The 23120-nt window shown below is 44.8% G+C and overlaps 1 protein-coding gene across 9 annotated transcripts in view; it reads right to left on the bottom strand.

Moving 5' to 3' along the window:
- camta1a (calmodulin binding transcription activator 1a) overlaps positions 1-23120 on the bottom strand; it is a 333390-nt gene that overhangs the window by 73613 nt on the left and 236657 nt on the right. For all 9 annotated transcript variants that reach the window (XM_061735492.1, XM_061735493.1, XM_061735494.1 and 6 more), the window contains one exon: positions 502-573. In XM_061735492.1, coding sequence (XP_061591476.1) covers positions 502-573 — 72 coding nt within the window. The remainder of the gene's footprint in view (positions 1-501; positions 574-23120) is intronic.

Genomic DNA, 23120 nt, shown 5'->3' with positions numbered 1-23120 from the left:
ATGGTAATGGCTGCCATGCAAAAGGAGAATGATGAGATGTATTGGGTAGGTGATCAAAGGACTACTATTTACAACCACTCTCAGCCTGCAGACTTGACGACCAACAGTAAGCACACTGTACTGTGCAGGGAACCTTTTCCATCATGCTTTTACTGCCCATCACTGGAGCTGTTAGGCAGGGGGAGATGGCAAAGCTTTTAGCAAACTCAGATACCGTCCTCCTGCCGGATGCCTTGTATGGGCAATGCCATGAGAAAAGTGAATGACCGCGAAAGATAAGGGGAAATGGAGGCTGAGGAGAGAATAGGGCAGGGAGAGAAAGGAAGGTGGCGGAGGGTTGGGTTGGATGTCGGCCTGCCGGCTGTCAGAGGTAAACGCTTCGGTTTAAAAGAAACTGATATCATGCAACTCATTCAGGTTCTTGTGGACGGGCTGACAGAGTCTGTGGGCAAACTAAAGCGGGGTGAACTGTAAAAGGAGGATGAAAGGAAGAGGTCTTACCTGGAGAAGCCAGTAGCACCTACGGTGGAAGGTGGGGATGATGGAGGAGTGGACGTAGCAGCCATACAAACACTGGTAGAAGGGTATACAGGAGAGAAACAGAGAAAAGGGGACAGAAAGAGGACGTTACATGATGGCAAAGTGCAGGCAATAGGCTGACTTCTCAGCTGACCGCGACAGGGATCACCTTTGAACCTCAAACTTTTACTCTCCATATCATAACTCCCACTTGGACCTGCTGGCAGATGGTAAAACTATTGTTCTTGAAAACAAAGGTAATGACCTGGAGGGAGACAGGGAATGAGGTTAACCAGTTAACACCTCAGCATTGTCCCAGTAACTCCATATGACTTTCCTTTCCTTTCCCTCCGCTCCCCCATTTATAGTCAGTAATGTGTCTCGTCTTACTCGTGTTACTGTAATATTAATACTCCAGCTCTGAGAAGAGGAAGGGATTTCAATTTCAAAAACAGTAATTATACTACTGTTAATGATGCACGCAATGGTGCAGCAAAGCTGTACCAGAAGGATTTTTTTCTTTTACAAGCAGCAGGTCAAAGGAGGTCACATCAGCTTGACTACACAGAAAATAGAAAAAAAAGAATTAGCTACAAGAGCTGGATCTTTCCATCATTTCTGTTTTTCTCAGTCAAAGAGACTAAGAACATTGTTTTCCGTTGTAAACTTTGCACAGGCAGCAAAATGCTTTCAACCACAAAAAAATACAACATCTAATTCATTGAAGGGTCTGATACTGCAGCACAGAGCGATGTCAAACGTCACGGTGGTGGAGAGGCAATAAATGAAAAAGATCTGAAGAGGCATGTTGCTGCCTGCATCTCATCAGGGTTGGGATGTATTGCAGCTGGTTGATGATCTCCAAGTGAAGTCATTTTGTTTTTGTTCGAGTAAAGTGAAGTCAAATCGGAGAGAAGCTGGCTAAACGGGATTTCTTTAAGGTTGTGTAATCAATAAAGTAACCTTTATAAGAGTAGAACTTGAGAAAAAGTAACATATGATTCCTCACAAACTTGTAGAAGTCTAAACAAAATGATTCAGGTTCCCCCACTCCAACCACACCTCGCCCGCAGAGCAACACAGCACATAACTAAAGCACTGTAGTATTAATATCTTTATCGTAAACAGATAATATTGTGCCTGGGGGCTTGTTACTGCGGACAGAGCAATGCAGGGCTGATAACGCTGTGTCTTGGCTTCTGGCAGAGGGGCCTGGAGACTTCCCGAGCCAGCATCACAGGTAAACGCATCAAAGCCCCGTGACTCGTTCCATCTTCTCTCTTTCTCAATCCCTCCCTTACAACACCTGGATCCCAGGTGACCTCAAGAGATGTGCACGACATAAACACCAAACTACAGCACCCTAGGCTTATCAAGGCCTCACCAGGCGGAGTGGAGACTCAGAGAAGAAGTAACAAAAATTATGACTAAATATCATCGTCAACGAACCTTTATCACCTGAGGAAAACGAGACGAGACGCAACGAAAATAATGGTCATGTGACGATAACGATAATTAAATATATAATGCAATATGGTAGACGAATAAAAAACAGACTAAAATGTAGATTACAAAATAAAAACTCTGCTAAAATGTGTCTTCATTTTCGTTGAGCAAACTGAGACGAGATGAAATGTTCTAACAAAGATCCTTAATATCCATTTTCAGTAGTTTCCTCTGGTTTAGTTCTGCTGCTGGGTGACGTTAGTCCTCAATCCCAGTCGCTGCAGCGGGGAATCAGATCCAGAAGATGCAGCTGCAGAGTTAGAGGCTAATGCCGTTAAGGCAGAGCTCTACGTTCACGTCAATTAAAAACAAAGGGACCGATAGCCGGCCACGCGGGGATCTGCTCTGGGGCTGGGAGAAGAAGAGAGAAGAAGAAGAGATGATCTTTCGATACACTTTCCTACATAGACGTGGAAAAGAAAACCAAATGTGTCGTCGAGAAAGAAAAAGACGGGGAGAAATGCAAAAAAAAAAAATATGTTGTAAACTCAAATTAGAGCGTCTTCTGTATCTGGAATGAATGTACTCTTGAGTCTATAAGGTGACAATAATATAATAATAAGAACCTTGTTTGAATTGTAAAATGGGTTTGGCTAAATACAATCTTTGACTAAAACTAGACTAAAATGTCATCAGTTTTTTTCCGACTAAAACAAGACTAAAATGGTCCTGGACAATTCTGACTAAAATAAGACTAAAATGCTCAGACTTTTAGTCGACTGAAACTTGACAGACTAAAAGGACTATGAACGTAACTAAAAACTAAAATGATAGCTTGACCCAAAGACTAGACTAAAACTAAAATTGAAACAGGCTGCCAAAAACAACAAGGCTGGTACTGATAAACAATGATTTGCCAACATCAAACTGTCTGATTAATTATACCAGAGCGACTAACAGCTTCACAGGCAAAAGCACATGGATGAGAAGATGTATCACTTTAGCTAAGAAAACAAACACATCTCGCAGATGTGCAAACACTTGTGTATCCAACATGCTCACTCGGAGAGAAGCGAGCTGACTGACGCATCGGGCCTCGCTTTTTCTCCAGCTGTTCCATTCACATCTATTTGTAAGTGAATTTCAATCGTACCAAACTCTGCTTGTGTTGAGGTTGAGATGGCGAGTGCACGCAGACTGGCTCCTGTTCTCATGTTCTTGCTGTACTCTCATCCATTACAGCTGTCTGGAAGAGGATGCATGCCTCCTCCCACTCCTATAGCTCTGCCATCCATTACTCCACGCTGGCAACGGACAGACACTTCCTCCCACACCCACATTGAATTCAGCATCGCATTACTACAGTCAACCACAACAGCTACACACACTTCCACTGTGCAAGTTTGTGAGTATCTACAAGGAACAAACTGTACTTAGTGTGCTTTCGAGGGATTAGTGATGCAATGCCGTACGCCTATCAGCCAGCATTAAACTGTTTATGAATTTAGCTACTCTTGTGTTGCCACATTTAGTGAAAGGTGCTTACGAACAGAAATGTCAACATTGTCTATTCATCACTTATGCACCGACCACAATGCTGAAACTCCAACTCTGCATTCAGTTTCACAGAAAAGAAGAAAATAGCATACTTTTATAAAGCCCATATTGTGCTTATTTTCAGGTTAAAAGGAGGCTTAGGTGCCTCAATACTCACAAAAGCCATTCCTTTTGTCACGCAACACATTCTCTCTGAAATGGTTCAGCAACCGTCACTTTTAGGCACCGCTTTCAAAAGACTCAGTCTGCTGTGATTGGCTGGCTGATTGATCAGAAATGTCTTGAATGCAGAGTGGCTGTTTATCCTGTGTTTATGGGGAACAAGCTGCCTCGACCCTCAGGTAGTGAGGCCTGGCGTTGCTGCAGTTCTCCCTCAACATTCCCCCCATCCCAGTTTACTGGCCTGACTCTCATGCTCCTGCACAGCAGTCGGACTTGAATATTGCACTTATTTTGCTGTGTTTGCACCTTTTTATTTTTCTAAGATGTTGGAATGAAATCCTGTTACTGACGTTATTATACCGGTGACAATAAAGTATTAAACTGAATTGAAGTGAATTGAATCATGAAACTGACAAATGACCAGTGCAGCGATATCAGTAAGTAAAGGAAGAAAATACTATAAAAAAGAGGCGTTTTATGCAGCTCAGGATCAGGGTCTTGGACTCCCTTTGGTGTGGGCTTTGTAACGCTATAAATATCTTACATGCACAGAAAAGCCAACTAATGCACTAAAGCTAATGGAAATTATAAAAAAAGAAAGAAAAAAAAAGTGTAATATGGCTACTCTAAACTGTATTTACTTACTTAAGAAAACTTGCTGTCTTGTTAATTCTGATCACTGAGCCTTTATTAGGATGTCGGCGTTAATATTGTTCCAGCCAAACCCAATTTGTCTCCTGATAATGAGATGAGACTGCATGCAGCTGGCCAGCCTAATACTATAGCATGCTCCTCGGGACTGGCGTGTGCGCCGGTGTAACGGGCCTATGTGACTCGGGTAACTGGGGGGGGCGAATAAATGAGCCTCCATGCTGCTACTTTTTCCTTCTGTTTTACTCCATTACTCAACCTCACAAAGCAGCACGCCAGACAAACAAGCAGCTTAAAGCATAACACAACTGTTGCACCTGTCACTGCCGATATACAGTAGGTATCTAACACACTTACGCACACGCGCCGGCTTTGAAAGGCCTCACTCTCATTCAAAACTCCCACGATCCATTCACCCTCACACACAAAGGGGACGTTCAATTCTAATGCACAAAACAAGCAATAAACACATGACTATTGACACGTAAACACATACTGCTGCACTCGTGCACTCAGCCTTATGTACACTTGTGCAGTCATCACGGCCCAAGACAGACAGGAGGACCAAAATACTTTTGCAAGCGCAAGCACGCCCGTATAAGCGGAGCTCATCATTGTTGAGCGCTTATCAGTAATTCAAGATGCATATCAGTTACTGGTGTTTCTGCTGCTTTCTGCATGCTGAGTGTCTGGGTGACAACATGACAGCAGAAGAACCATTATTTGCCGTCTATGGGCTGTGACAGATGACAGCACATCACAGGGCAAGCAATTAAACGATAATTATACACACATACACCCATAACCTCTCGTAAAAAGTGCTGTTTCCCAGTGTGTAAATTTGAAAAGCCTTTTCCACGCTGGTGCAAGCGCTGAGAAAGGAAAGCACGCACATAGATGCACTTGTGAACGCAAAACAGAGTCACATACATCCATACAGTCTCATGCATTTGACTTATTATGTCTTATTAGTGCGTTGTTGTGTTAGTCAATGAGATGCAGAAGAATTCATAGAGAGCATATCTCTAAAGTATGCATGCAATGTCACTGCAGACAGTGAGGGGGGGGGGAGAGTTACAGCGACATGTGTCCTCCAAAGTCACTTACTGATGCAGCAAATTCATTTGGTGCTGTCACTCAAGCAAGCAGTCAAGGCAATGAAATGCCGGCGTTACCTAATGAAAAGGTATTATTGCCTGGGCTAAAAATGCACCTCTTGGGGTGTCATCATGAGTTGAGCCGGATCCCGCTTCAAGCAGGGCAGGCGGGCCAAACAATTTGTCTCGTGTAAAGCCACGAGAACAGAAAGCATCGCCGCCACTTGATACCCATTCCCGCCTTTGGAGGCCAAACCTGCCCTTCGCCTCCCCGTTGCCCTGGCAACACCTCGCTTGCATTCATCCATCACAGTTGACAGCTGTCAGACACAGCTAGAGATGGGCAGCTGAAATGAAAAGTCTGCGAAAGCAAAAGCTGGCAAACAGACACATGGTTATACTTACTCAGGGAGAGGGAAAACTCTCTCATTAGGCCATAATAATGTGTGAAGACAGTCCTAATCAGAGCGCGGCACCTTATTTATGTTGGCAATTTGCTGTTTTCCTGCTGTGATGCAAACGTCCCACTGTCAGAGGCTGCCACACATTTGTCTTGTCTGTCGGACTGTCAGTCCCAAAGGGAAGAATATGGATGAGGATGTACGAGCCCACAAGAATATGCACATATACATAGAAAACTTCCCTGGCAGTTAGTTGAGAAAGCTTTTGATATGTTTTAAATATCATATTCCCTGTCCAACGCGCTTCTTCTCTGTCCAGGACACTCTTTTACAACTGGCCTCTGTTTGCATTTTTTTTTCCACACACCAATACTCAAGACTTAAATAATCACCTCCTCAAACCTTAAACTTGTCAGCTTTCACTTTTTCGAATAACTCGATGTGCACCTTTTACTGTATATGTATTTGTTGGAATAAATGTCCATCTGGTAAAGTCACTTCACACTCACCGCTTCATTAGAGTTGGTATCATTTTGTGTGTTTGTACCTCAGCTTGTGTGCACGTTTGCATGTGTCTGTTCACATGGCTGCCTGGGGCAGGTGATACGGCCCGGGGCACAGCAGCATAAACAGGAGCTTGCAGAGCAGCCAATCAGACAGTACTATCAAACCTTATCCGTGGAGGGAACGAAAAATCCATACTCAATAGAGATTCAAGGACCTCGCAAAATTCAAACTAGCCTGGCCATCGACAGCATCCGCGATGACTATTGATCAGCCATCGATCTCTGGCTCGAGACAAATGCGATTAGATGACTTAGGGCTGAAAAGTGCCACTTCCACTTTGGAGGATGAGCTCATTTTCGACTGATACCACAATGCTCTATATTTTACCTACTGTTTTTAACAGCTATTCACTCCGCTCTACTCTCTCCAATCATTCAGCGGGAATTAAATTACCTATAGTGTCTGGTGGAGTGGCACTATGCCCAGAATGCCAACAATATGCAGTACATTAGTTTCATTTTTGATTCAGAGAGAAAAGTGTGGCTCTAGTCTGGCAGTGACACAGTAAATGTGGCTCTAATTCCATCTACTGCGTACCTTATTAAAATTCTTCCTTTACATGCCTTTAAATGAGCCTCAACTTGTAAAGTTGTAACAGTATAATTTTTCAGTGCATCTGAAGACTTAAGCAACACTTGATGAGACATTATACATAATAAATCAAAAGAGGCTTAGATTTATCTCCTCAGCCCTCTCCACTGGACGGGCTGCGGCGTTTAAATCAGTCAAAACTGAGCAGGGTACAAAATGAATTGGCAGGCTGCTCCTGAGCCGAGGAGAAAAATGCAAAACAAACCTAAATTCCTCAACAAAGCAAAACAAATGATGCTTTTGGGAAAGAAATCCATGTGTTATGGAAATGATTGGCTCTAAAAATAGTATACTCATTGTAAAATAAACACAAGCAGTTGATATACAGGCCCCGAGGAGGAGAATTAATTAGCCACGCTGGACGCGTAAACACAGTTATACATCAAGTTCAAAAGGAAGGCAATAACAGGACTGAGGCATTTTGAGACAAACCCCAGACCACTTGTAACACTGAAGACCATAACTCTATTTTGCTTCATTCCTGCGGCCCAGGAAAACAACTAATTCAACATCAAAAAACAGGAGACACATTTTGGGCAGGAAAAATGTCATGATGAAGATGAGTAGGTGAGAGATATGCACAGAGCACAGGAAAAAAAAACAAAACACAAATGGGATGAGAGAGATGAAGAATAGAACTGTGGACACATGGAAGAGGGGGTGTGGGACTCACTGGCACAGCTTTTGCACATGCCAGCTGAAGCTCACGCACATGCCCATGCATGTCTGTCTCCCCGACTGAAGACACAGTGTCTGTTGATGCTAATGCTAGCCAGCTGGGCTCACGGCCAAAGGCATTAAGTGAAATCGAATTCCACCAAACTAGCTTTAATCAGCAGGTTTTTAAGGTTAGAATTACTTTCCCTCTCCTCCAGCCTGCTGGCCAAGGTGAAAGCAGACACAGGCGGGGGCTGGGCTCAGTTAATGGGATGGAGGGGTGGCACAGGCCCTACAGCATGCCACTGTGTCCAAACACACCGAGGCACAAACACACAAAAGATGCAAGAACAGCTACACACGCTGGTGTATGTCAAGTCAAGAAAAATGTGCGCAACACAGTAGAAAACCCACATGAACATGTGGACAAAACCCACAATGGCCACTGAAAAATCTTGAAACTGACTAAATTAATAACGCATAATAATTTACTGAAAATCACACATTGCTTTTGAAGTGTGGTTCAACAAAATCATTAAAAAAAAAACCCTTACAAACTGGTCTTGAATAATAAGTCGGCACCCTAGATTAGTCTACCTTTGAAAAGATGATTTTTATGGTCAAAAATAATTTGATCCTACTGTGTCTTGTGATTAGCCAGTCTGCATGTTTAAAGAATGAATATTTATTTGATATCATGGTGTTCGCCACACTGAGCAGTTAAAGCAATGGCCAGAGTTGTCTGAGGAGATCAGAAAGAACATTATAGACAAGAATTTCAAAGCTAGTTGCATATTTCATTTAGAAGTTTAGAGCCCTTGGGTCTGTTGTCAACCTGTTGTGGACAAATTCTTTTGGACGGATGGGACAAAACTGGGGCTTTTTGGCAAGTCACATCAGGTCTATGTTCACAGACACAAGAATAACGCATTTAGTGTAGGTTGCAGTTAAAACCATAAAAGGCATTCTGGAGTGAATGGGCCCTCCAGTGTTGGGAAAGCTTGGTCTCAGTTGCAGGTCCTCCAGCATGGGTCCTACAAACAGCCATTATTGGCTGAGAACACAACATTGGACCATTCTGAAGTGTACTTCTATGAGTCCTGATCTAAATCCTATTGAACATCTGTGGAAAACTCTGAAACATGTAGTCTGGAGAAGAAACCCTTCACACCTAAGACAGCTATAGGTGGAGCTTTGCTCAAGAGGAGTGGCCCAAAATACCTGTATACAGGTGCGGGAGTCTCATTGAGAGTTGCATAAATACATCAAAAGGTTGTGCAACACAACATTCAGTTGAAGACCCCATCAATTTTGTTCAGGCAAGTTGAATTAGTTTGGCTTTTTAAATTATCTGATTGAACCACAATTTAGAACTAATATCTGATTTTATTTGTCAGTGTTCAGTAAATCATTATATACAGTAATCCCTCGCTATAACGCGGTTAACCTTTCACAGTCTTGCTGCTTCATGGATTTGCATTGTGCATTGTGTTCTGCATTCTGAATGGTTAAACAGTCTCCGCACTTCTGCACTTCCTGTGTGTCAATAACGTTACGGTTTAATATGTACTGTACATGTACATGTACGTAAAACAGCTTGCCAAATTTAAGTTTGCAAATTTTCTCCAAAACGCATAATGTCGACAAAACACTCTGCACCGACAAAGGCACTTGCGGTCGGGCCCAAAAGGTAGAGGAAGGCGGAGTCAGGATGCAGCGGCACAGTCAGAGTGTTGTGAAATACGCGGGAGTCAGTTTGTCCTACTGTACTTGTAGTTTTTTCATAATCATTTTTAATTTTCTCCCGTTCAAATCTAATTACTCGGGTTCGGGTGGGGCGGTGCTGATCTCCGCAATTTGAAGCGTTATATAATAATTGTAAAAAAATAATAAAAGTTACTACTTTTCACCTATCACAGGTTCTTTTTGGAGCGCAACCCCCGCAAAAAAGGAGGGATTAGGCCTACTTGTATTACTACTTTTTGTCTCTGGCGTTTTTTGTTAGGATCAGCAAATGTGTCCATGACAGACAAGTGCACAGAAATACCAAAATTGTATTTCAAGCAGATCACATGTGAGTTTAGCCTTCATCGTTGTTATGATAGTAAGAGAGTAGCTTTTTCTAGACTTGATCACGCCCCGGGAACATTACAAACCCCAGAAAACCTATAGACGTATAACCGATCTGTGTAGAAAAACACAGTAATAATGGATAGTGGAACAAATATGCATGTAATTAAAGAAAGAAACGCGCTGTGACCAGTTTGCTGGATCTTTTCCTGAAGCACCACTGCATAAACCACGTTATAAAAGGAAAAAAGAACGCTTGAACACAGCACAAAGAGAGAGGTGGAATGGGGGCTCGAGATGAGTGAATGTGTCAGGCTGTGTTTTTTATGCTTCGCAGTGTCAGCCGAGGTCTTACCTTGACCTCAGCCTACTACAGCAGTCGGCACATTGATGTCTGTCAACAAAAGGAAGCTCAGTAAAACTCGCAGTGCTTCTGTCAGCTTCTCAAAAGTCGTACCGTTTCTATAGTGCCCACGCTATGAGAGCGGGCCTACATGCACCGAGAAATATACCTTCTTCCACTTTCCTCTCTGACTTTCTCCTGTCCTTGATTGACTTACCTTCACATAGAAGAACTTCCTTTGGAGCTGTATCACTAACTAAACAAAGTCACGTCCTTGTTTTTTTTTTTTTTTTTTAAGTTTGAAGAGCTGTGTTTCAACCCAGCTTTAAATGCATATAGGAGGTCAGAAAATAATGGAAATGGGGGTGGGGGTGGCAGATTTAAGATTGATGTCAAATATTTATGTAAAAAGGAAAATTACTAATGGAAACAGGCCATTATGCAAACCCCTCCACTTCCTTATCACCTAACCTCTGGGCTGACCTTCAGATCGCCTGTCTAGAACAGACATGTGAAAGTGTCTTGCAGGAGAAAAAAAGTAATGAGCATCTGTTAACATTAAAAGCGTGGCGATGCCAAACACAACGGGCACTTCATTGTATTAAAAGTTGAGTAATGGACACAGCAACGAGATTACAGAGACACAGTTTAAAGACACGGGGGCCACAGGTTATGTATTTGGCTGTCGGTTTTAGCGGCCGGGGAAACAGCTGAGTCGGAGAAGATTTTCCTGCACCTGATCTCTTTCCTGCTCTTAGTGAAACAACAGATGCATGTGCTGGACATTTGCCAGAGAGGTCAACAAAAAACATGCATTCGTACCACCAAGAAAAACTCAGAGCAGGGTTGGAGGTAGAGGTTTAGCCGTGGGGAAAGTAGGAGGAAAAACGCAAGAAAAAGCTTGGGTGTTCTTAATTTAACAACAAATTAATAGCGGCGTCACACCGGTGAGACTGATGCTGCTTATTAAACATCAATGGCGATGTCTGAGTTGGTCTGACTGCCTATTAACCTTCCCTTGTGTTAGCTGAGGTAAGGATAAAAGTGCCACTGTGTGGAGAAGGGAAGCACGTCCTCTGAATTAATGAGAGCAAACATCCAACCCACCAGCTCCTCCTAAAACACACACACACACACACACACACACACACACACACACACACACACACACACACACACACACACACACACACACACACACACACACACACACACACACACACACACACACACACACACACACACACACACACACACACACACACACACACACGGCGGAGACCCACTGAAGATGACATCACAGGCTCTGCCTCTTTGCCATGGATTATGCCAGGCAGACATGCTGCCTAATTGTTAAGAAAGAGCCCAAATTTCTGACGCTGCACAGTTCTGTTCAGGCTGATTAGCAGACACTCATGCCCTCTCCCCTCGCCGTGATCTATAGGCTTTCAAAATTTCTAATACCTCCAGTGTAAGCAAGGAGGAGCTGAGAGAGACCGTAAATCATGACACGTCCTACTGAGTGCAGGAGGGAAAAAAGAAAAGATGGATGGAGAGAAGGACGGAGAGTGAGTTACGGAGAAAAATATTCAGCTTCGATGGAAACATGAGGGAGGAGAAGAATGGAGAAGGGGGACAGGGTGAAGGGAGAGGGAGCGGCGCACACGGAGAGGAGAGAGGAGCACACATCAAGGAGACATGAAAGAGTTAGAGAGGAAAGAAGAAAGAAAAGGAGAGGAGATATGATTACCAAGGAAACAGCAAGAAAAAAAAATCCTGCCGGGGAGAAAGAGACAGAGTGTGTGGAGGAGACAAAGCAGAGAAAGAATATGGGGGGAAGAAAGAGAGTGGGAGGACTGAGAGAAACAGAGAGAGAGACAGAGAGAGGAGAGGATAGAGTGAATGCTAACAGGGAGCCCAAACCAAGAACTGAGGCTTTATCCTTCACAGGCGGAGGAGCAACAATCGCAAACACATTTTCTCTCGCCCTGGCCCTAAGAGAGATAAAAAAGCAATTTGTATTCTATTCCTATTCAGCGTCGCTTGGCCTGTTTCTCTGCCTGCATATTTGTAAACACAGCTTTGTCAGAGCAGCTTAATCTTCTCAACACAAACACAGAGTACAGGAAGGAGGGGCGACGGAGGGTGAGTAGAGAAGAGCCATGCTCTTTTTGGGGGGAGGGTGTCGGGTACGGTAGGGTGGACGATGAGTAAGAAGATGGGTGAAAAGGGTAAGAGGGTGAGGATGGAGGGGGTGGGGGGGTTGACAAGCAGCCGGAGGGGTGACGAGGGAAGGCGGGCCAAGGATCACGGATCAGACTTTGTTAATGTCTCCGCTGCCAAAGGATGTCCTTACGTCAACTCTGCGTAAAATACACGCACACAACCGCTATTCCAGCCACTGGCCTTTGGTCCAACAGGGTGAATTACTGACAGAGGAAAAAGAACAAGCATCAAATCACTCCTCATCATATGGCCTGGATGTGACAGATGGAAGAGTTGGGTCCTTGTGCTTCTCTTGCCGTCACCGCGCTCAGATTTAGTGCCTGGGCCGTTACGCCCACCGCCGACATGGAGCTTCCAGCCATGGGCTCTGGGGTTCAGGGGAATCAAAGTGCACATTCTGTACAGGCCAAATAACACAGGAGGGTGGAAGGACAAACACATCCCTGCGAGCGATGATACAATAAAGCCAAGAGACTGAAATCAAGGCACAGACAGGGAGGAAGAGAGGGGACTTGGAAGTGGCGATCGTCTGGGTGCACATTCGCTCACAGAGGCGTGAAATTAGGCAGAGCGACACCTGCCAATACGCATTGCATTAAAGTGCGCTAGGTTCACCCCGCTCTCCGGCCTTCCCTGTGCTCGGTATCCACTCTCATTCTCACTCTGTTCGGTTCCGCCACACATTGAGATCTCTTCATTACGGCCCACAGTGGCCAATTAAAGACTGATGGCCGCCCCAGTCACTCCAAATACTGTGTTGTGGGGAAAATAGAGATCTATTTCAGAGAATGGCAACAACCCCTCATCAGCTTTTGGGCCCTTTTTTTTCAGTTCACAGTTTATTGACCCAGTCTCGGTCCCAGCAGAATCCAGCACAACCAAAATGTGGAGTGTCCAGGTGGTGGATTCGTGGGCCTGTGAACAGTGACAATCATGGGGGTACTATGGAAACGGCAGCGCTCTTATTCATAGCGAACATGCTGCCTCCTATGTTATATCCGGTGCGCAGACCTGCAACTTCCACGGCAATGATAAGCCGAACAACAGAGCTGTTTCTGTGATAACGCAGACGGTTCGGAATTTGCGCCGATGAAGGTTGAAAAAGGGTCAAGAGCATCACATTAAGCTGCCAGCTGACCACACGGCCATTGTCAGGTACGAAAACTATTGACACGATGTTGCCAGAGCGCAAAGTTAACTTTGTTTCTCGTTCAGTGTCGACCCAAGGAAACATTTTCTCAGTGCAATATTTATTGGACGGCATTCCACTGGAGATGAGTATGTAGCCAAAAATCTATAACTTTGCCAGCGTTCCTACTTGTGACTGTAAGAGCCCTGCAGACAGAGACACAGTGCAGCCAAGAGACAGATTTGGAGAGACAAGGACTGCCACAAACAGACACAGAAACATGCAAAGAAAGACAGGCGGAGCCACAGACACACAGCGGGGCTGATGGGAAAGCCTGAGAGCCCCCGGGCAGACTTGGGTCGAGGACAGTGGGGGAACCAAGCTGAAGGAGACCATATTTGTGCGGATCGAGATTGGGGGAGGAGGTCGGTTAAGGGGGTGAGGCAGGCAGACAAGAGGGAAGGAGTGAGAGAGAATGAGAGAGAAAGAAAAAACCAGCCAGTGAGCCAAAATGAGGGAAAGGAAAGCAAATGAAAAGTGACACTTTAATTCAGGGGGCTTCTTCTGCCTGAGTTATTATGAGATGTTTGTAAGCTGGCTTGTTCATGCATCTCCTGGCCTTGTGCCTGGCTCCCTCTCGCTGAGGAGACCTGTGGCGCTAACCTGCCTTTATCTGAGCTGCACAGCAGGGGACAGCACTCTGCCGCCATCCTCTGCTTTGATCCTCCCACATTCACCGCGGCTTCCTCGCTGCTTCCCTCCTTCATTCACTCCTCCACCCTCACTTATATATTTGTAATGTCTCTGCACTGTTGCTCCTCTGATATGGCCAAAGTCATTCATGCTCCCTCTACTCTTAATTAATTGCAATTAATCTAATCTGGAAGCCAAAGGTTAGCTTTTGGCTTCACAGAAACACTTCTGAACACAGCGGAGAACCAGCGCCACATATGAGGACAACTGCTGAGAGGAGGGGAAAGTAGAGAATATATTACGGAGAGAGAGAGAAAATGCCAAGGAGCAATAAAAGGGGAGTGAGAGTGGGAGTGAGAGACCTCAAAAACTCATGGGAAAAACAAATGGGACTGGGACTGAGATGATCAGGGATTTCAGTAAGGCAGAAACATGATGTGTGAAGATGGGAGTCTGACCAGGGAGTGTGAGAGAACGTAGGCCACCAGGCCTGTTTGGGTCAGAGAAATCCCTACAAATTCAGACAGATAAAGGAGAAGGACTGATGAAGAAGACAGATAAATAGAAGAAGGAAGTGATATGCAGCCACACATAGGATAAGATATACCAGACAGGCATCGCCTCATAGCCAAAACAGAGCTGGGGAGAGGTTCACGTCGGAATGTAGCAAATTCAATCAGGCAAAGTGACGAAAGCAGACTTACAGCCATGTACAGTTCATGTACATGCATAGCAAGACAGACATGAACACGAGCAGATGCACGGGATGAATACGTAAAAGGAGCGTGATGGGGGACATAACAGCAGAGCAGGGATGGGAAAAAGGACCCAGAGCAAAGTCACTGTGAGCAGGAGAGAAAGGAAGGGAGCGAGACAGACGGAGATAGAGCCGGTGGTGGTGGGGGTAGTCAGTTGGAGTGCCGACAGGTCTCCAGAGGTTGTAATATATAGCAGCATTTCAATCTCTCAACAGCAACTCCAGCCCTCCTTTTTCATATCCTTTCACAGTTTGAGGACAGAGACACTTTTGTCCTTCGGAGCAAAATCGGCATTCAAGATGATATAATGTGCACATTTTTTTGACATTATATCCCCAAATCTGGATGGTTATTTGTGACTGTATGTGCTCACCATCCCCATTCTCTTTTGAAATCTCAAGGTTACTAATGGTAAGGGATGGATATAAAATGCCAACGTCAAACGCGCTTCTATGTTTGTCTTGCAATGTTTCCCCTCTCCCTGAGATCTCCCTGAGAGGTTTGAGACCAATGGTTGATTTATCTGCTGCATGCACCATTAATCCTGCGACCATGCATGCCTCTGCTGAATAATTGATCTCTGTGCAACTGTAACTAAATCAGTCAAAAGACTGACAGTCTACCTCCTCCTCTCTGCCTTTACATCACTTTACCTCTCTGCAAACCGTTGCTGTCAAATATCTGCATACCACTCAACTTTTTCCAGAGAACAAATGCAGTCAGTCCTTTCTGTCTTTTACGATTAGAAGTGTTGAGGGGGTAAGGGTCAGAGTGCTTTTATGTCACTACAGGAAAACACTTTTTTTGGCCACCAGGGGGCGTGTCCCTGAGACTGCATGAGGAGCCTGAATGGAGGCACACAATTGCTAAAGTACACAAAATATAAGGATCTTGACAGGGTAGGTTGACAGTCCTATCAGCACCACGACCAGGTGAGTCAGGGATGTGAGCAACATTGACCTCATAAGTGATCGGCCCTCAGCTCTGTCTAGACATCTACAAACAGCTGCTTGGTCTGAAGCAGGAGGGGAACAATGACCCTTCATTTACGCCCACAGCTTCCCTATACCCTCCTTATGTCTCTGACATTGTTTTCCCCCGTTGCATACTGCATTTAAAGTAATAAGTACAGTATCTCCTTGAATGCCACAGCACTATAAATCAGAGGGAAATAGACCTGTCATCTTAGTAAACAATGTATGGCACCAGTTATCATTAAAAACAAAAGCGGCGTGAAGGATGCCTAGCCATGCATACGGATGAGGACGGGACCAATCTACGGATGTCTCCGGTATACCACGAGTCTCTTATATTTGTGCATACGTGCGCATACATAAAGAAAAATCTGAACAAACAAGAAGTCTTACAGAAATATCTTTACAAATATGTCCATCCATCCATCCACACCTGCTTAATCCTGGACAGGCTCACGGGGGTCTGCTGGAGCCGATCCCAGCTCATTACAGGCAAAAGGTTGGGGTGGACTCAGGACAGGTCACCACGCGCACGCACGCACGCACGCACGCACGCACGCACGCACGCACGCACGCACGCACGCACGCACGCACGCACGCACGCACGCACGCACGCACGCACGCACGCACGCGCAATTTAAAGTCATCAATCAACCTAACATGCATGCTTTTGGACTGTGGGAGGAAGGGATCCCACGTAAGCATTGGAAGAACATGTAACATCCAAACCCCACCCTGCCGAGCCAGGGGAGTCAAACCAAGAACCTTCTCGCTGTGAGGCAACAGTGCTAACCACTTAGCCACCGTCCTGCCTTATAAATATGTGCACACTGATAACTATGTATCAAAAAAAGGTACTCGAACCAATAAACTACGAGCTGCTGTGGTTGGGTTTACAACACAGAGAACAGCACTGTGCCCTCGCACTAAAATATAGCATGCACTCATGAAGGGGACGCAGATCCTAAGGACACAAAAAAAAAAGAAAAGTTGATTTCCCCAGACCCTGAACCACGGATCGAGACTTCAAAAATAACACTTTGATTATGATATTTATGCTGTATAATGACTTCTTATGACAAATAGCGTACGATCACGGAGTCATTCAATCATAACATGTTGGTGGAAGTGACATTAGTAAGATTTAGGTCAGTGCTTGGAAAATGAGCTCTGGATTCGATTGCGGCGACGACATTGTTCAATGTCAGAACAGTGCCATGAAAATTTAGGATCATTTGTTATGTAGAGCTATCCATGTTTATGACAGCCGATCCATCGCCAAGTAAGCTGTATGTCAACCTTTATGTCAGCTTTATGACACATGGATCACGTGAAATGTCATGGAATGTCACGTATGTGTTTGTAGACGGCGGGGCACATGTGATGGATACAACGGTCAGAGAGGGGATCGTTATCTACAATACGCATTCGCAGATCGGGCATCAGGGCTTTGTACCCCTCCCTAAGGTGATGAGTGGATGATTTCTAGTACAGCAGTTGCTTGTATGTGTATCCCTCCCCAATAGCGGAGGCCCTTCAGGTGTAAGTGAGTGGATGTTTCTCATGGCACTCTGCCCTTTCCTGCCTGAATGCAATAGGACGATAGCCCCCCCTAATCATCCACAGTGAGCACACGCACTGGAGGTCAACGACACAGAGAGTGAAAAAGATGAGGAAGAGGCAGAAGAGTGAAAGAAAAACAAAGACGAATGGTTGTGTCTGCTTTGGAGTGAAGAGACTTGTACGAGCAGTTACCCAGCTGTGGCTTTTACGACCCAGAATAATACTACAGCCAGAGTGTGTTTCTCCTCTTGCAGATGATGACATTAATAGAAGCATCTAGGAGTTTCTCTAAAAGGGCCACAGAAGCGAGCAGACTGAGAGTGTCCTTGAAAATAAGGTGCATCCCTGAGCGATACTAGGTGAGGGAGAAGATGGTTAGATCCGTGTATTGTACATACATTCAGGCCTCCAGCATTAGATATCCTATACAGTTACTGGTTTCACAGAGGCCTGTGAAGTGCTGCGACGGCACTTTCAAAGTGGGTAGAATTACAGTGCTTCAGAAATCGCAAAGATGGGAAAGAATCGGAGCCTTGTGCAAGTCTAAAACAGGTCATGCTCTGTAAGGGGAAGGAAAGCAGAGATGTCCTCTTGTCAGCACACACACACACACACACACACGCACACACACGCACACGCACACGCACACACACACACACGCACGCACACGCACACGCACACACAGACTTAATTAAAGTTTTTTTCTCCATCAGATACACGTGTTTAGGCTGGGTTGCCCGGCGTCGTGGCTGTGATAAAGTCATTAATCCTGTCAGATATGAGCTGCTTCAGCCACGGTGTGTACGTCGGCCCCCGTCTGCAGCTGCCATCCTTCAGATACGTTTGATGACGGAGAGGTCCTGCACGCGGCCCGTTAGACGCACCGAACAACGACACATTCCTACAGCTCCTCCCACTGTCATCTCACCGACCTCTTCCTTAAAGAAACCCCCAACGCTCCTGCCCTGTCTCATTATGTGGGCGAGATGTCTGTGGGTCTCTCTGTGCCATCCTGCCGCTCTGTCAGCTAGCATAATGCATCCCAGCGGGCGCCTAGCTGCTGCGGCACACGGCCTGGTTCTGTTTGTGTGTCTGTCAGTGTGTGTGCCAGTGTGCTCTTCTAATCCAAAGAACTCATTTCCCCCGACCGCTGGATTCCTTTCACATAGCTCAAAACAAGAGAGGGACTAGGGATTTCTATTACAGTCTCGATGGTGTCCGCACTAATGCAGGACTCAAATGTCACTCAATTTACAAACTGACTGGTGTAAATACAATACCTGGATTTGCCTACGTGTCTTTTCAATTTGCTCCCAATGCAGAGGGTAAAATTTAATTTAGTAGGGGATATTTACACAACCAGATGACAATGGGGCGTTGGGGAGTTGTGGTTCGAGTTGCCTTGCAGCCTGCAGATTAATAAAAGCCTTTGCAAAGATCTGCGGGATGACACGCCGTGAGAACTAACACCACAAAACAAAAGCAAAACAATCAGCTTCTTGAAAAGGCTTAAATGACATTTAATATATTTACTGGCAAACATAAACATAAATTGACACTGGGAGGCTGGGAGGAGTGAATACAATATCTGTGATTGCTATTACTGGCATAAGCAATGACAGCTTGCACTAGATTGGAGTGGTATATTGAATTTCATGTTCTTTGAAATGGAGTCTGAAATGCGAGATTTGTCTCCTGCCTCTGAATAGCTCCCGCCATTCAACCCCCCCCCCCCCACCTCATCCCCGCCCCCACCCCTCGTTCTCTCTCATTTGGACACTGGCACATTCAGTTAACTAATGCGCGGTACATGGCGATGCTGCACCATTACCCCTTTCTCTCAGGTGCCCGTCGAAGGGCTGGAACATCAGATGTGATTTGGGGATGCTTTCTTCTTGTTTCTGTTTCACATCAGAAACGTACCTGCTGGGAAAGATCTTCCCTCTATAAATTTTTCTTCTATCTGCGGCTGAAATAGCTATTCATCTCATTACGGCTGATTGGGATCCTCATTACATTAGAGGGCGCGCGCTAGCATGTGCGTGCGTGTGTGTTTTCATGCATGTAAATAAAGACGAGAGATAATGAGCACGCAGAATGGGAACGAGGGAGAAGGAGAATAGGAGAGAGAACGAGGGAGGGAGGAGTGTGTTAATGAGTGTGATATGTGCTGAGGTCGCTGTGTTTGTTCTGTAATAGTGTGTTGCCGCAGAGCACTGCCACCTCAGGTGGGTGATTAGCAGTAATTATATAATTACACAAAATGTGATAATAAACAGCACAGAGGGAATCGGCTCCATCATCTAATTTGCTAAACCTCACATATATATAGTATAATCATATACTAATTTTCTTCTGTGCAAACAAGTACAACTAAAAACACCGTTCCTACTTTTGGACAAACGCGTACACCCTTTATTGATGCACAGTCATGCACCAACGCAGGGGGACGGTCAAGCCCATTCACACCCAGATAATTCCAACCTGATACAAAAAGTAATGGAACACTCACACTTGTCCTCCTCTCACACCTGTGAGTAAAAACCGATTTGCTCCGTGACACACAGTAACGGCCAATAAAACAAGTGCTGACTCGCTCCCAAAGGCAGTCGAGGGGAGCGGGGGGACAAATGAACACAAACTGGGAGTAAAAAGCTGCTCTCAGGAGGATTTTGCCTTTTCTGTAGTCCTCATGCTCCTTCCTGCTTTAGTGAGAAACACTATCTGAAAGAGCCCGCAATTGTCCATCTCATCTCTGAGCCGGTTGAAAGAAGAAACAAGTCTGTGGCAAAGAAAAAAAAAAAAGAAGAAAAGAGGGGAAAAAAAGTGTTGGCAGGCTGATTCGTCCCTTGGCTATATTTGAGAACATTTGAAAAGGCCTTTTTATCCTTAGCTCCTCTTAGAATAAAAGGGGAATGTGTGTGTGCGTTCAAATGTGAATTCTCTTCGGCGTGAAATGTGTGGTTTTTACATGTACAGCCGTCTAGGGTCAAAAAGACTCAAGAAAGAACCCACGACACAAACGGTGTGAGTATGATTCAATACATGAGGAAATGAGGGAGGAGTCAAGGGAATGGAGGAAGAAGAGGAACCTTTAGTGTCGGGAAGAATGAAAGAAAACAGTGAGAAAACAAAAAGAGGTGGAATCCTTGAATAATTACTGTTAATAAAGCCTAATGGAATTCAGCCCTCACGTCAGGTGCGGGATGATCTGATTATCGCTGGGTGACTGAGGGAAATTGGGAACTGATCTGTTAATCCCACCATCCCCTTTTGTCTCTAATTTGGAAAGTATATGTGTATCTATATGCGCGTCTGCCTCGTTTGGACGTATTATGCAAAGTTAAACTTCACACAGCAAGCACATGAGTTTGATGTAATTATCATTTATAGCTTTGGTGCATAAATTTCAATAGAAAAGCACAAAACTGTAGAGCGTAACTGAATATCGTATTAGATTATATATTAGATTTGTATCTTATTATTGGCATGTACATGCGGTTCACTTCTGGAGGGCACATTGCAGGGGTGTGCTCTACAAGAGTCACTCCTTGTGACATATATTGTCCCTGACTTAGAGCACAGACCTTTTCACGGCTTTTCCCAGAGCTTGGGAATCCACATACTCCAAATCCATGTGTGCTCACACGCATGCTGGTTGAACTTTTCAACTGGCTCTCCTTCCCCAGGCTTCCTGCTGATGGCTGCTGACCTTGGCAGAATATCACAGTCTGGCAACACAGAGTTCATTAGGAAATGCTACTTTTCTAGCCGGCAGTGTGATAGGGAGTTTATTGTGTGGCTATTAGTGTCTGAGTGGGCGCAAAAATGAGAACGAGAGAAAAAATGCATTCCCAGACTGTAAGTGACACTTGTGTGGTGTGACACTGGATGGTGGGGCGTTAAATGTCGTATATAGTAGCTACTCATAGGTAAGGTGCACGTGACAGGAGGGTGCTTCTCTCAAAGCGGAAGAGTTGGAGGATATAAGTGTTCTAAAAAAGGCACCTACACATATGCAGATCTCAATTACACATGGATCTGGGAGTGTGTGTCTTGCTTCACATCCTCTCAAAACAATATCTTCCTTATCTGCAGGAGACCATCTCCATTCTGTCTCAGCCTCTGTGATGTTTGCTGCTCTCATCTGGGTTCAACCCGGCTGCTGCCAGAGGAACTGTTTCAGCATAGCGAGCTGAGGAAGGAGCGGGCGTCATTAGCTCGGGTGGAGATGCCTTTTGCACCCCACCCCTATCTCTCCACAGCATGGTCTCCGTCTCCAGATGAGATCAGGAAGGTGGGGCAGTGGAGGGCAAAAGAAGGGTGCAGCGCAGACATGCTTGAAGCAGGAAAAGAGGCGGATGAGGGTGCGGAGGAGAGATGGGAGAGGAGAGGGCTGCGCGTGGAAGATATCAGCCCATGCCTTAAACCAGGCTCAAGGCGTTCGTTATCGGGGTTTGATTTCTTGCTATGCTGCTCCACATCGTCAGCTTATTGTAATGGCTCTTGGGTGTGAACACGGACGTGGCAGCAGCAAGTCAAGAAGATTAGCCACTTAAAGAGGAAAATATGTTTATTTTCAAGAAGTTGGCTTTCAGCAGATTTATCAAAATGAGCATCCAAGGCAACAGGGAAATACTATTCCCAGAGGAAGTCTACTTCCTCATTTAAAAAGGTACCCACAGTGTAAACACACGGAGAAAGAAAATCAAAACATTGAAATGTGAAAAAAATGATGATCAGGAAACACTTTGAACACCATTAACAAAAGTAAATAATAATAATAATGATTATTGGTTAATTGATCACTAGCGAGTATGAACACTTACACAAACAATGTAGTGTTGAGCATTCAAATGTGGATTAATGTAATGGCAAGAGGGAAAGACAGCAGCAATGATTTAGAATAGCAAGTACTGCTGCCCATCACTTGTGGAAAGGTTATAAATGAATTTCCAAGTGGAAAGCATTCAATATGCTCGCTTTCTTCCCAGGAGTTGATGTTCTAGGATGTTCCCCAAGATCAGACTGTGCAACTCCAAGAGGTGTCAAATAGCATTTTAAATTGTCATATTCTACAACAGTGCAGTCAGAAAATGATGAAACAAGGTTTTTGTTTGGAAAGTTGCCAGGATGATGCAGCTTTTCTCGAAAACGAACATGGCAACATGACTTAGGTTTACAAAGTTGCATCTGAAAATATCACACCCCTTCTGGAACAATGTCCTTTTAGACAGATAAGTAGCGATGTCTGGCCATAATTCACAGTGCCACGTTTGATGAAAAGCCAACAAAGCGGATCAGCGCAAACACCTCATGCTAACTGTCAAGCCAGGTGGGGGACAGGTGATGATTTATGTTTGTTTTATGGCCACAGGACCTGGGCACACTGCAGTTATTGAGTCAAACATGAACTCCAGTGTATACGCAAGTCTTCTGAAGTCAGTTCTGGGGTCATCTCTCTGTCTGATAAAGCTTGCTGAAATTGGGTCATGCAGCAGGTCAATGATCCCAACCGCACCAGCAAATTTACAATAGAATGGCTAAAAAAGAAAAGAAAAAGACTAGACTCAAAGTGCTGAAATGACCAAGTCAAAGTCCAGGCATCAACCTGATTACAATTCTTTGGTGAGATGATAAGAGAGCTGTGCATAAACAAATGCCTTTAGAAAGAAATTCCTCCACAACGATGTGAGAGCCTGATAATATCATTTAG

Source organism: Cololabis saira, chromosome 12, assembly GCF_033807715.1.
Source record: "Cololabis saira isolate AMF1-May2022 chromosome 12, fColSai1.1, whole genome shotgun sequence".
NCBI lineage: Eukaryota > Metazoa > Chordata > Actinopteri > Beloniformes > Belonidae > Cololabis > Cololabis saira.
This window is presented reverse-complemented; position numbering and strand designations above follow the sequence as displayed.